Below are 15,840 nucleotides of genomic sequence, written 5' to 3' on the forward strand. Positions count from 1 at the left end.
CTTCTTTGAAATCAATGTGAAATAAATGTTAAGCCGGCTTCAAAACTCAGGAGCGAATGATAGATTCTTGAAGGACAGAGAAGGTCACAGAAAAGGTCTCTGCAGATGTCAGGGGGCCTCACATTCACAAAGGCCCTCAAACATAGACTTTTGAGCTTATCTCTAAATGAGGTTATCTGTACTAAAGTCCCAAGCACATACCAAAGGGATTGAAAGATGCTCCTAATGGAACCAAAAACTAGTGTCCCAGTATCAGACCACACTACTTCCAGTGTGCTATGAAGTGAATGTGTTCTATAAATTCTGAAATTATCTCGTGCACAGAATAATACTGTAATTTTCTATATTACAATCACTAACAGGTTAAATGTAAAAACTTGTTATGATAGGGCTGGCCCCGTGGCTGAGTGGTTAAGTTCGCGCGCTCTGCTGCAGGCGGCCCAGTGTTTCGTTGGTTCGAATCCTGGGCGCGGACATGACACTGCTCATCAAACCACGCTGAGGTGGCGTCCCACATACCACAACTAGAAGGACCCACAACGAAGAATATACAACTATGTACCGGGGGAGCCTTGGGGAGAAAAAGGAAAAAATAAAATCTTTAAAAAAATAAAAATAAAAATAAAAAAACTTGTTATGACAGTTTTTCATTTCTTATGGGCTGCAAAAAAATTTAAGTGGCCTAGACCTCTGACAAATAAGAAGCTCTAGACACTTGGAAATATAACCCAAACTTCATCACAGATTTAGATATTAGAAAAGATGTTGGAAAATGTGCTACCTGGATTCCAGAGTGAAAAAAAAAAAGACTGAGACCAGGTTATGGGGCATCACAAGACTGAACTAGGGATTCTGAAAGAGTAAATCACTTTTACTGAAAAGACTTCATGGCCTATGGAGTTCCAGTGGCCAGGCAGCCCAGCCCCAACTCTTCTTTGGAGATTGAGAGAGAGAAAAAGAGAAAGCTGAGGTAATACAGAGAATGTGGCTTCTGGTATTTCTATGGGAATTCCTTTTCTACTAAAAGAAAGGGAAAATGCCTAGAGAACTAAAAGACTGGAAAAGGGATTGGCAGCAGGGTGGCAGTAAAAGGGAGTGGAGAAAGAAGGCTGACATTTGCCAAAGACAAAGGAGCAGCCTCACACCCACACATGAGCACCGATCTGAGAAAAATGGGATGCTGCCCTTGCAGCGATGCCAGGAAGCACAGGCAGGGCTTTCAAAGTCAGAAAGCCACCTAACAAATGAAGACATTCATGTGAAAAGTGTTTTTAAATTACCTGAATCTATTCCCAGTGTTATGATGATGATGATGACAATGATGATAAAACACAAAAAGTGTCCTGTAATCTCATTTAATGCCAGTTTCAGATCATAATGTTTTATTTCTAAAATGTTTTGAAATTTGGGGGCATTCTTTTTTTATTAAAGGTTGGCTGACCTGAGCTAACATCTGTTGCCAATCTTCTTTTTTTCTCCTCCTCCTCCTCCCCCTCCTCCTTCTTCTCCCCAAAGCCCCCAGTACATAGTTGTACATCTAGTTGTGAGTGCCTCTGGTTGTGCCATGTGGGACGCCACCTCAGCATTGCCTGACGAGCAGTACCATGTCCACGCCCAGGATCCGAACCAGGAAACCCTGGGCCACCCAAGCAGAGCGTGCAAACTTAACCACTCTGCCATGCGGGCGGCCCCCAGGAGCGTTCTTAAATAATTCAGAGTTCTCTCTGAGTCTTTAGGATCTCTTGGGTTGACTTGCATAGAGCACTTGATCTTAACATGTCCTGTTGAATGTAGTTACTTAAGAGGAGCAATCTGATCATAGGCAAACGTTGGGACATGGTCATGATGTTAGAAACCTAAAATTACATACTTTGAACACCACAAAGACAACCTCAATTGGATTGCTTTACCAGGTAGAAAAATCCCGTTTTTCTTGGCATGTGACACATAAATGAGCCCCATTATTATAATTCTCAGTAACACTGAGATATAGACTTTCTCAAGAGATCCAAGTTTAATTCATAAACCAGAATTGATTTCTGGGATTAAAAGATTTACTGGCTATGGGTAGTAGCTATTAAGATAGACTATATTTAATGAAGTATAGTTAAGTTGAAAAGCATGAGCTCACACTAAAGACTAAATAACTTCATTAGGTTTATCCAAATTCAATATTTGGGTCCAAATTATAATAATATTTTATAAATAATTTCAGAAGAAACACTTTTCTAAAACTATTTCTTATGTATGCCATGTTTACTTTTTTATCCAGAAAGCCCTGAAGAATCTCAAATTTCTAAGGATATCAAAAGAACACATATACACTGAGAAAATTCTGAATCATCTATCTTTTAGAGATCCATAAATGACCACCAAACTTAATTTTAATGAATCATTTCAGTTGCCTTCCAGATGCCTTTTCCCAACACAAGTAAAAGCAAAGTTTTTTTTTTAAACCTCTATGGTCACTTCCTGTTAATATGTCTGTTGTTCACATATCAAAAATTAGAAAGAAGGAAAAAGAAATCAGAGAATTAAAAATTCATTGTTCAAATCATGAAAACCTGAAAATTGATGCTACTTGGCTATGTCTAATTGTTCCATCATAAGACCCCATCGTAATCATAGTGGGATGCAAAGCTGGCTCACATCAGAATCATATATTCCCCAGTGGGAGAAATAATTCTTACAATTCAGATAGGAGAGATGTGGGAAATATTTGGTGCGCTAGTGTCTAGTTCAAGTCCAGCCACTAGCTGGAAGCAACATGATAAGCTTTCGTTCTTCTTGAATATTAGCTTTACGTAGAGGTGAAAATTAGTGGGATTAACAACCAGCACAGCATAGCCACTAACTAGCCAATGTAGTCAGCTGAGCAGTGACCTGGTGATCCTCTGCTGTGTCAGGTTAGTTAGTTGCTGGATCCTGGGGAGATTTGAACATCCTGGAGAAGAGCCAGGGTAGCAGGATAGGGTACTTGATGGGTTCAATAGCCGCATGGAAGTATTTCAGTATTTAACAACTAGTATGGCCATACCAACCCTGCTTCCAAATACTTAAAAAGAAAACACAAAAGACTACCCTCCATCATCGGGTAGTAGACAGGCATACATGTAGCTAGTAAACTCACTCATCACAGAACTCCTTTGCCTTGTGAATCTCACAAAAGCTTCTCAGAGTTAAAATTTTATATTGTCCAGGTTTTCTGTGAGGACTGTGTTGCTTCTTGTTACACAGACCGTCACTCCTATCCACAAGTACAAAGTCCTTGATGTCAGAGATCATGGAACCCTTCAGTGCCACAAGCATGTGATGAAAGACCAGGCGCTCTGACCTGTCACTTACCGACACAGTTACGAGTGCTGTTTTGGTCGACAATAAAACCTGAGGGACAATAACACATCCCTCCATGCGGTGACATGTGGCATTGGTACTCACAGCCCAAGAGAGGACACAAATTCACATCTAAACAAAGAAAAACACTTTGTTGAATGAATGGTGACCTGTAGATACGAGTGATTTACCTATAAAGTAAGAGCTTCTTTTTTCAAAAGTAAAAGCTAAGTAAACAGAGTAGAACCCCAGGAAGTTTGTCACCATTCAAGCCATACTGCAATATTATGCAATAAAAGCTCAACTCATATTTAAAAAAAGAAGTACTTCTAAAGTTATAACTGTACGCAAGCTGAAGTCATCTTAAGTGCTGTTTATGGAAAACTCAGGTCATAAGCCTATCTTTGTGTCTACCCAGTAGAAGGTGCCAAGAATTCCCAAGTGACTGGATTAAGAATAACACTAAAACTGTTAACCATGGCTAGCTTCAAGTGGTAGAATTTTCAGGTAACTATATTTTTTTCTTTCTGTTAATTTTTATTTTCTAACATTGTACTATGACTATATAGCTCTTGTTAATCTTTAAAGCTTTTTTGAAAGGGCTCCCAAATGAAATGGCAAAAGAAAAGTCATAGAAGTCTCTGCATATTTCAATATTGTAAGTTTTTCCAGAAAAAAAAAAATCTTACGGTTACAGTTACATGGCCACTTCTCGAGAACTACTACCTAACTTAGAGAGGGCACTATTGATGGAATCAAGGGCATAAACTGTATTCCCTTGCAGGATAGTCAGCTGTCCACAGAGTTGATGGGTTGATGGTGGGAGAACATTCTACAGCCACAGAAAAAGGGGAAAAAAAGAAAAACTAACTCAAAGTATATATCATAGGAACCAGAATCTTCTTTTTTGAGTATAGGCAGACAAAGCCTTTTTCCCTAAGTATAAGGCAGGGAATAAAATCTCCCGAACACCTTTAGAGTCATCAAAATTGCCATTATTTCCATTAAAACCATTCTCCCTGGGAAGGGAGGGAGGAAGCCACAAAAATTTTGAAGCTCCTCTCATCATGAGATGGAGTCTATTTCCTCAGTCCATCGATTCTGGGCATGGACAAGTGACGTGTTTTGACCAATAAGAGAGTAAGCAAACATGAAATAAGCAGAGGCTTAAAAGAGCTTGTGCACTAGAGTTTGCCCTTTCTACCACTGTGCAAGCAAGCCTGGACCAGCCACAGCTTTTATTGCAACATCCTGACATGTGAGTGAGCCAGTCTAGACCAGAAGAACTACCTAGCCAACCCACAGAACTATGAGAAATAATACGTGTTTATTGGTTTAAATGGACTGTCTTGGTATAGTTCATTATGCAAACATCAACTGATACTCTCTGTATTTGAGAATCTGTTATAGAAAAACAGAAACTTTTTTTTTTCTTTTTGAGGAAGATTAGCCCAGAGCTAACATCTGACACCAATCCTCCTCTTTTCGCTGAGGAAGACTGGCCCTGAGAACATCTATGCCCATCTTCCTCTACTTTATATGTGGGACGCCTACCACAGCATGGCTTGCCAAGTGGTGCATAGATCCGCACCCGGGATCCGAACCCGCAAACCCCAGGCCACTGAAGTGGAACATGTGCATTTAACCACTGCGCCACCAGGCTGGCCCCCAGAATCATCTTTATCTGAATGCTATCCAGATAAATTTCCATACTCACCACAATTTTGTCCTTGAGTGATGTTGCTTTCATCTTCTCCTGCTGGACAATCCAGAGTCCCATCACAAACTTTTCCAATTGGGATGCATTTTCCAGACCCTGGACAAGCCCATTCACCAGGGTAACATTTATGAATATGATGAGTACTGCTTTCTATGGGGAAAAACAAAAGAGAGAGTTACAGGCCATATGAGAGGTAGAGCCAGCTCTTTTTCAATCCACGGTTAAGAGAGGATATAGATCAGGTAGACAAGAGAAGTCTACAAATGACCTATAATTTACAATAAAATTGTGGTTTCTAACTCTATCATTGGCCTTTTATTGAGATTCCAAGGAGTGGCAAAATGGAATTATTTAAGTTCCACTCTTTGTAGGGCAGGCAATCCTCAGCCAGGTAATAAGAGTAAGATGCAGAAATGGGCTTGAATTTGATCAACAAACTAGATTCATAACTCCTAGGAGAAGACTCAGTTATTTAAATCATGAATGATATAACTAGGACTATCAAGGTCACGTCAAGATTCCTGAGTTTTTACTTTGTTTTTGTATTTTTTGGTTGTTTAATTTATTTTGTTTGTTTACTAAAACGTCAACAGTGTAAGAAAACCTATAACCCAAATGTAAGAAGAATACTTCCTGGAAGACGAAAACGTGACACCAGGGGATGTTCCCAGAACAAGTATCACTCTTATTATACCTGGGGCTGGAACAGTACAGGGAACTTGTTTTATGGAGTGGGTGTTAGTAATTTCTGAACTGTTGGAGGTACTGTTAATGATAACAGCAGAGTGAAGGGGATGGATATCATTGGCAATTTCCGTCTCACAGAATCTTTAAATACTTCCCTGCATAGCAGCCTCTCTTCTGACTACCCATCCCTAGCTCCCTCTCACATGTTCCCATGTGGCCTGTCTTCCACCTCTGGATGTCAGTGACTCATTTGGAAACCAGAATTTCAAAACAGAATGAAACTGAAATGTTACCAAAGTTCCAAATCATTTTTAAAGGTTATAAAGTCTAAGACAAATTATGTTTTTCCCTATTTTTCCTCCTTCCCAGCCTACTTCTTTCATAAGAGAAATCTACTTAAAGTAAATAATCTTAAAGGGAAAAAGTCAGAGTGGGCTATAGAAGGGGGAGAGACTGTCCTACCTATTTGCCTTAATGATAGGAGGGAAGGGATTATAATTTATGCTATATTTGAGTTCTAGGTCTTTTTAGAAAAAGCTAGCGGAGTCATTTGCTTCTTCTCCACCCACTAAGTCCCTTAAAACCCAGCCAATTCTGAGACTTGCTTGTCACACAGATAATTTCTTTTCTTTTCTTTTTTTTTTTGGAGGAAGATTAGCCCTGAGCTAACATCTGCCACCAATCCTCCTCTTTTTGCTGAGGAAGACTGGCCCTGAGCTAACATCCATGCCCATCTTCCTCTACTTTATACGTGGGAAGCCTACCACAGCATGTCTTGCCAAGCGGTGCCATGTCCGCACCCGGGATCCAAACCAGCGAACCCCAGGCCACAGCAGTGGAATGTGCAAACTTAACTACTGCACCACTGGGCTGGCCCCTCACACAGATAATTTCTAACAAGAAAAGTAGGAAAAACAAGTTCTGGCAGATACTTTATGAAAATGCTTTTCAATCAGAATCTCTTCTCCTCCTTACCACATCCATCTTCATCTCCATTATCTGTACAGTCATCCTCTCCATCACAAACCCAGTCTTGACTAATGCAGTAGCCACTGGGGCAAGTGAACTCGTTGCCTCTGCAGGTCTGATAGGCTGGAAGAAAACAAGAGCTGCACTCCAAAGACACAAATCACTTGGAAAAAAACAAAGTGCTCACCTCACTGGCTAAACTGAGATTCTAGAAACTGAAATTTCTATGTCAATTTAGTCCCTTCAGTATATTGACAAAAGTGAAAACAAGGAGGAAGTGAAAGAAAAAGAACAGGAGAAGAAACAGAAGATAAAAGCAGCTTTGGGTCCTGGAAACAAACTCAGGTGCCAGGCTGTGTTTCTCAAGATTAAAAATAATACAGTATTGCTATAGGTTGACACAGAACAGAGAATGCAGACTGATAATGCCAACGTCCGACATTCTCTTACTTTACCACAAACACTGTAATTGCTATCTAGAACCAAATGATTCTCAGTCACCTATTCCATGATGTCACACTCTCTTTAAATATGGCCACTGAAATAAGCCCAGGTGCCAGAAAGGAAATCAGGCATGGCTCATAGAAAATTAGGGTGATATTGAAAATATTTAACAATCCCTAAGGCATGGGGAACAACCAATCAAAACAGGTGTGGAGAAAAATCATACATTCTAGTAAATAAATGACCACAAAAACCTGCCAACTTATTGGAATTAGCCTCTCACAGAGACTTCAAACTACATATTCCACCAAAGTGAGTCCAGAGGTGGCAACAACAAGAGAGAGGTGGTTGCACTGCAGACGACAGCATGGAAGGAAAATTAGAGTCAGAGTGAAAAAAAGTGGAGGCAACAAAAGGCACCTGCACCACACTGAAACTCTTTTGACCCTCCAATTTTAACATGCTAAGAATTTCAAAATAAAGAGGAGAGTTAGGACCACTGCTATTAGGGACCTTCTTATCCCTTTCAAGTCCTTCTCTCACTCTACTATCGAGGGTATCAGACTCATTCCCGAGGTACGGGTAATTTGAGAGTCCAATGATACAGTACACCCTGTATCCTTGTAGCCTAAGGAAAGAATGCAAACTGTCCATCAGCAACCCTTCAACGCTACACAGATCCTCAGGAGATAAAGGAGCCCAGGTCCAGCAACACTGCTGAGGTTCATGCCACGGGCCCTAAATAATCTTCTGGCTCCATCTGCCATCAGATAGTAACCCCTTTGTTTGAAAAGAGTGGTACATTGGTAGGAAAGGAAAAAAAAGCACTCCTAACAACATGACTCAGCATAAGGAAATCACCGTACTGCAAGAATTTTCATCACTGCCGTCTTCACAATCATGGTCATGGTCACAGAGGTAAGCATGAGGGATGCACTCCCCACTGCCACATTGAAACTCGTTCTGCGAGCATATCTTAGCTGGGACACAAGGTTAAGAAGAGAAAGAAAAGAGAGAATTTCAATTCCACTATAGCCATTTAATCTCATAAGAAGATTCTGTCTCAAGTTTAAAAAGAGATTCTGATTATGCAGTAGTATGCTGGTAAATGTTTAACAACCAGTTTTCCAGGAACAAAAAGGCCCTAACTTACAGTGTTTGCCAATTTCCATGGTGTAATTACTCCCACCATGACTGACTTCAAGCTACCCACATGAATTCACTGAACACAAACTTGAGAAGAACTGTGCATAATTGGCCATTATAAGCCAGCTTCAGCCCCCCACTGCACATCCTGTGCACATTACTTACTGCAATTGTTCTCGTCAGAGGAGTCTCTGCAATCAGCTTTCCCATCACATACTTGACTAATGTTGTAGCAGGCTCCATTGGCACAAGTAAGCTGCGTACACGTTGGATAATCTGAAAGAATGGAAATAGTACACAAACCTTAAATTAAGACATTCCTTCAACAAATATTTCTTGAGTGACTACTAGACACTAGACACTAAATGCTGAGTGTATACTGGTAAACAAAAAAGAGACCTGGTCCCTGACCTCATGGAGATTACAGTTGGATAGGGGAACGAAACATGAATCAAATAATGACACAAATAGCAAATAACAAACTGGATTGTGTGCCAATGGGGGAAGTATAGCGCACTGTAAGAGTGCATAGCAGGGGGGTCTGGGAGCCCAGGGAGGTCTCCCCTGAACAAGTGACCTGTGAGCTCAGAGCTGAAGAATGAGAAGGAATTTAACTTAGTTCAAAATGGAACCTTCTTTTACACAATACAGACAACATCGCAGGAAACTAGTGTCCCACCACACATGCTTTGGGAAATGAAGGGCCATTTGCTAGTGAGTTATCACAGGTGAACTTTTTAGTTAAAAAGCTTTTTAAAATATTTTGAGGGGCCAGGCCTGTGGCCTAGTGGTTAAGTTCAGGGCACTTTGCTTTGGTGGCCCGGGTCTGGTTCCTGGGCATGGACCTACACCACTCATCAGTGGCCACGCTGTGTTGGCAACCCACATACAAAATAGAGGAAGACTGCCACGGTTATTATCTCAGAGCAAATCTTCCTCAGGAAAAAAAAAAAAACTGAACTTCTCTTTTATGGTCTTTTAATACCCTTTTTCTCACAAGTGTGATATCTTTCTTGGTCTGACTATTTCTTTTCATTAAAGATTGTTTTCATAATGATTCTCAGATTGTCTTCAGATTTCTTTTTATTAAAGGTATGTCTTAGCTAAGATCTCAAAGACCAGACAGCACAGTCCCACTTGGAGGCTCAATTCTGCATTTAAGAACCCAATTTGAGCTTTTACAGACATACATACTTCAGATAAGTCTTTGGATAGTCCCAAAGTTTCTTTCAAGGAGGAGCAGTACACAAAATTCTGTGCTGAAACTGTATCAAACTTGTCCCGTGTTAACAACTTGCACTTTAAAAAAAAAGGAATTCTCAAATGATCTTTTTCCATTTTTTGTATAGTGAAGGAATAAGCACAAATATTCTCATCTCCAGCAGTTCAAAACTAGTCTATTAAGTGTCTTTAAATATCTAAATTGCCAAAGTTACATATAGGCAATCATATATTAAAATGGAAGGCATTTTAAAATCGCTGATTAAAATTTTTAATTTCTTCTGAATTTGATTTTATTTTTTAATGGTCTGAGAACCAGCCACTGCTTAGGGTTACTGCTGTCTTTTCATCATTGAGATGGTATGCATCGTAAATGTGCCTTCAAAGGCTCACACAAGTCTGTTTATTAATTCTCCTTTCAAGAGATGCAAGAGGCCAGTTGAGTCCGGCAAGCAGTTCCCTTCTGCTTGTGTGCAGGATAGCACCTAGAGTCAGTATGTTATCCAGCCTTTTAAGAGCATCAGCAAGCAGGAGAGAAATCTTAGAAAACTCAGCTCTTTGCAATAGATACCTGTCAGGAGGAAAATTTATTTGGGCTTAGACTGTGACTACCTCATTCAAGATGATTAATGTAGATATGAAGGATCTGGGGCAAATATGCTGGGTGGATCTTTTGCTGTCCCTGCAGTGCTTTTTTTTTTTTTTTTGAGGAAGATTAGCCCTGAGCTAACATCCACCACCAATCCTCCTCTTTTTGCTGAAGTAGACTGGCCCTGAGCTAACATCTGTGCCCATCTTCCTCTATTTTTTTGTATATAGGACACCTGTCACAGCACAGCTTATCAAGCTGCACATAGGTCCGTGCCCAGATTTGGGCCAGTGGACCCCGGCCACCGAAGTAGAGCGTGCAAACTTAACCCCTAAGCCATGGGGTCGCCTGGACTCCATCCTGCTTTTTGAGAGCCAGTGCCATAAAACTGAAATGGGAAGAACTAAAACAGTATCTACTGACCTAACTAAAAGTTTACTGACACGGCTCATTCTCCCAAGAAACAACAAGGCCAGCTTGATGTCGTCAGGGAGAGTATTGGAATGGTCAGAGGTCAGCAGTTTGACACTCGGAATGAGGAACAAACAGCTTTCTTGTCTTCGTCCACGTGATAATGAATCTCTCTCAGTCACCCCAGGACCTGCCTCAACCCTTGCACACCTTCTGGTCTCTTCTGTGCACAGCTAACCAGAGGCATACGCCCATAGGAACAACTGCACACAGAGCTCCCTGACTCCACTAAATACTGAAAATATTTGGAAATCTGTTTCCAAAAGTTTTTCCCCCTTTGTAGACCCACATAGAGGGAATGGGTCCAAATTGTTCATACTGAGCAAAGTAAGAAACGAGCAGATTCTATTTCCCTTAAAGATTTTAATTGTTAAAGATGTTAATTAATGAGTTTCAATCTACCCTAGGAAATAGGAAGTCACAATACTTTGAGACTCAGGGACATCTAAAATCTTATTTTTTGGTTTATTTGCTTGGCAATTCTGAGTGTAACCTTGTAAACTTTCTCCCATGGAGCAAATCCATCATGCAGCTAAAATGTCCTGCAGGATCTAAGTAAAGGGAAAGTATAATAAGAGAGGAGACAATACACAAGAACACCAGAGAAACTCATCCTTCTAAGTTTTGTCTTAGTGGAAAGATTGATGAGTAACTATTCACTAAGCCCCAGACCTCTAAAGTTTACCTGACAACAAAAATGAGAGAACACCTTGGCTCACACCACCTCTCCTCTCTCCCTTCCTTACTCTCTCCAAATTCCAAATGATACATGCACAGTTTTGTTACCCCCAAACTGGGAGTTTCCCCCAAATACACATATTAGATTGGTGCTTGAATATTTAAAAAAGGGGTCGGCTCTGTGGCCGAGTGGTTAAGTTGACGCGCTCCACTGCAGCGGCCCAGGGTTCGGATCCTGGGTGCGGACATGGCACCGCTCGTCAGGCCACGTTGAGGTGGTGTCCCACATCCCACAGCTAGAAGGACCTGCAACTAAGATATACAGCTATGTACGGGGGAGTTTGAGGAGATAAGGCAGAAAAAAAAAAAAAGAAGATTGGCAACAGTTGTTAGCTCAGGTGCCAATCTCTAAGAAAAAAAAGAAAGAAAAGGAAGATTGGCAACAGTTGTTAGCTCAGGTGCCAATCTTTAAAAAAAAAAAAATTTTTTTTAATTTTTTCTCTGCTAATGATTTGGTTTGGAGCAAGAAAGTTCCATGCTTTGTTTACATGATCAAGGAGGATGTGGTTTGAGGACCTCGTAGACCTCCCAGAATGAAAATCATTCACAGCAGAGTAAGATACAAATAGTAGACACTACTCTTTATCATCGTGACAGGAAGGCCATTTTCAGAATTTGACAAAACAGCCAAAAGAACACAGAAAAGAAAAACTAGCTGATTATAAAGAAAGAAAAGTCATCTTAAAGGTAGATTATGAAACTTAAGCCAAGATTTAAAGGAAAGCAAGAAGTTTCTGATACAAGTCCTGCCCAAACACCTGGAACTTTCCCAGGTCCCAGAGCCATCCTTTCCAAGTTACTCTTTGTGACTCTGGTTCCAAGGTAGGCTAATCCAGTCGAAGGAAGGATTTACCAGAAAAAGCTTACTAGTTTGGACACAAGCACTTAGTTGCAAGTACTACCCATAAAGTTAAATAAGCAATAACAATAATAATCATCAACGACATGTATTGAAAACTTTGTGCCAGAAACTTGTCTAAGTTACCCAGTATGTATGAACTCATTTCATCCTCTTAACAACCCTATGAGCTGGATACTACTATTACTCCCATTTTATAGATTTATATTTTCTAGATTTTATATATGTGCCTCTCTGAGGCACAGAGAGGTTAAGTAATTTGAACAAGGTCATACAACTGGTGAGGTGAAGAGCCAGAATTCAAATTCAAGCAATCTGGCTCCACAAAGCATGTTTCTAACTACTACAACAGATACAGCTACTGCTTATAGGCTTCAGATAAGTAATAAAAAGCAGCAAAAAAATTACAGAAGAAAGAATGAAATTGAATGAAAGAAAACAGAAAATTTTTAAAAGATAATATGAAAAGAAAGAGAACAAGTAACCCAGGGGAAAAAAAGGTTTCCTTTCTTCTATTCAGTTTCCTATTCCACTTTGGGAAGTCTGGAGAAGTGAGGCCAACTTTAGATTTCAGTAATTTATGGCATATTCTACTAAGGACTTCAATCTGATACAATCTAGGAATTCCAGGAACCCTATGCTAGGAAACAGCTTTCCAGGACTCCCAGGACAACAAGAGAGTCAGCATCAAAAAAAAAAAAAACAAAACCAGACCACAAGTAGCAGGGGATCCACCACCTACACCTCTGTCAAACTCAAGTCCCTGAAAAGACTGCCACCAAGGGAATATACAGGGGGACATGGGAGAAGCATTTTCTGCCTCTTTCCAAAAATAATTTGAAGTGCCTTTAACTAAAAAACATATACATAAGATTTATAAAATGAAAATAGCAATTCAGCACCTTGGAAAGAGAAAGTAAATATGGTCATCCCAGGAGCTGGGAGAATCAGACTAACGCCCAGGTTAGTCTGAGCAGGCTTTCAGGAAACTGAAGCCAAAAAAGGAAACATGTTAAGTTATTTAGTTTTTCTTATCGTGCTCTCTTTGAACTACTGGGTCTTAAGTCCCAAATCCCCATCTATGGTGACCTGATCTTAGACCTAAATTAGAAACGCGCCTGAGATGCCTGCTCCAAAGAATGTGGATCTCTAAGCCCTCCTTCTTGCCATACTCAGAAGTATCACCAAAATCTGCAAAGGAGGTAAAGACTGACGTAGCTTTAAATTCTTAAAAAATAATGAAAATCTCACATTAGCTCCACTATAGAAGTAATTGGGCAAGAAGATGGAAAATTGTGCATCAAATGCTCCGAGGAACAGTGCGAAGAAGGAAGATGGCTTCTCATGGGTGAACAAACTTCTATGACGTGCACCAGACTTAATGGTACTGGTTCTATATAGAAGGAGTTATGGCGCTCTATGTTTTTATTTAGGGCCACAGCACCTTGGTCTCATACTTGTCTCTTCCTTTTGGCTATCCCTAGTGACTCATCTGGGCAGAACAAACAGGCAATGTCCCATGGAGGAGACAGGAAGACTAGCTGCAGCCCAGAATCATGAGAGGGACGACCTTCAAATCACAACTAGAAATGGTGTGGCTCAGTCCCCCTGCTGGGAACCTGCCCCCAGATAATCGCGCACTCATCAGCAAACCACGGCTGGATGAATGCGAGTGTCCTAGAAGCCAGTTATTCTATAGAGCGCTGCCTTCCTCTTCTATTCAACATACATTTTTTGAAATCCACCTTCTTAGACACTGCGCTAAGAATTGGATAAAGTGATAAAATTACAAGTGAAGTAGAAATTCCCGGAGCTTTTTAATATTTTATTCAGCAAATAATTATTGCACACCTATAGGAGTGCAAGGTACTAGAGATAAGGTGATGAACTTCATGAAATCCCTGCTCTCGTGGAACTTACTTTATTTGGGATAGTGGAAGGATAGACATTAAAATAAATGTCACCTAGAAAAAAATGTTATGGAAATATAGCAGGGTAGAATGCTAAAGAGTGACAGTGAGGAGTAACTCTTTGATAAGGTGACATTTGAACAAGAACTATTAGGTGTAGCAAAACCTAATGGTGGCATTGACAAACATTTCTTTCCAGAGATTGGTGGAGATGAAGGACTCTTTTCACTGAGTTCAAGAAAGAAAGAGAGGGAATGGAGACAGGAATTAAAGACAACTCTAAGTGACTTTGTTGTGAAAGGGAGCAGAGAAATTGGGCAACAGCTGAGAGGGCTCTTAGGGTCTTTGAAAAGATGAGAGATATAATGTACTCGTATGATGGAGACTAAATAAGAAAGTTTTCTCTTTCCTCGAGGTTTCAGGGCTCTGAATCCTACCTTAATTGTAAGAATGCTAAAAAGGTATGTCTGTGATGTGATACGGAAGATGCAGCCAGTCTCTCTGCTTCTTTCTTACCTGAAGTAGAAAAAGGATAATAAGATCAAGCCTCACAGGGCAGCTTAAATGCGGAACCGAGTTTGAAGAACAATGTGTTCTTCATGTTTGACATGAGTCCAGAGAACAGTTTTTGCCAGCATGTTTATTTCCCTCCAACTGTTCCCTGGTTGGAGTTTCAGCAGTTAGATATATAAAGGAAAACGTGTAAATTCTAAAGTAAAGAAAGTCTGTAGAAATAAAACTTCAGGACAAAGCAGCCCCAGTTACAGGCAGACCAAATACTGCTGATTACCAGCAAGAAAGCCTTCATTGTAACAAGGATTTTACCCTTTCTGTGGCATTCCTAAGGAACAAAAGAGAAGTGCTGCAAACCAATCACAATTAGCAATAGTTTTACTCACACTAAAATCATTCTAATGTGGTATTTGATAAAAACAAAATAATCTGTTTACTTAACCGGGAAGAAAACGTACTATTTTTGAGCAACTGAAAGTCACTGCAATATATTAATTGAATGGCTCATAATTACTGCATTGTTCTGATGTTTATCTTAGACTCTGCATGAGTGGGTTTTCCTTGATGCTAATCCCATTAGAAGTAAAATGGACCGCAGTTTTGAATCTCTCTGTTCCTTAAAATAAGTTAAGTGACAACGTGTTTAATAACAGGTGCCGTTTTACTGATGTCCAGATTAAAGAGTAAAATAACTTAGAGAAAATGAGTTTTCACCTTTTTCACAGCTTTTAATATATATATTCAGAAATAATTATCAAATAGTGGAATAACTGAAAATAACTTATGCATATAGGAACACAGCAGACAAAAAGATAAAACATTAAGAAACATTCGTACTACACCAAATTTATTTCAAGGATAACCTTTTTATTGAGACCTTAGTACCCTTGCCTTTCCACCATCTCACCCATTCTCTTCCCTCCCCTTTCTCTGTCCCCCCAGGAGGACTCTTACATATTATTCTTTGTTCTATAAAAGGAATGTCTGGAATGGACACAAGGTGCTCTATCTGGGAGCTCAACATCTTGATCTTAGAAGCTTGAAAGGGCAGGGACTATAACATAGGAAGGGATCTGATCTGACAGGCAGGACTATGAAGTACAGAGTCAAGCTTCCTGCTCCTTTTGAATATTTGGGGAAAAGAATCAAGTCCTTGTTTGGAGCTTTTCCAACATCCATTACTATATTTAAGTGGTTTCTAGATGCTTCATGCATTAAGACCTGTACCTACAGACAATCT

The 15,840-nt window shown here is 40.1% G+C and overlaps 1 protein-coding gene across 3 annotated transcripts in view; it reads right to left on the reverse strand.

Moving 5' to 3' along the window:
• Positions 1–15,840, reverse strand: part of LRP2 (LDL receptor related protein 2) — a 198,564-nt gene that overhangs the window by 136,142 nt on the left and 46,582 nt on the right. For 2 of the 3 annotated variants that reach the window (XM_046659444.1, XM_046659443.1), the window contains exons 5-9: positions 8,465–8,575; positions 8,020–8,133; positions 6,716–6,832; positions 5,051–5,203; positions 3,346–3,465 (exon numbers count right to left, since the gene is read on the reverse strand). In XM_046659444.1, coding sequence (XP_046515400.1) covers positions 3,346–3,465; positions 5,051–5,203; positions 6,716–6,832; positions 8,020–8,133; positions 8,465–8,575 — 615 coding nt within the window. The remainder of the gene's footprint in view (positions 1–3,345; positions 3,466–5,050; positions 5,204–6,715; positions 6,833–8,019; positions 8,134–8,464; positions 8,576–15,840) is intronic. The other variant, XM_046659445.1, reaches the window with a different exon arrangement.

This window comes from Equus quagga, chromosome 4 (genome assembly GCF_021613505.1).
Source record: "Equus quagga isolate Etosha38 chromosome 4, UCLA_HA_Equagga_1.0, whole genome shotgun sequence".
Classification (NCBI taxonomy): Eukaryota; Metazoa; Chordata; class Mammalia; order Perissodactyla; family Equidae; genus Equus; species Equus quagga.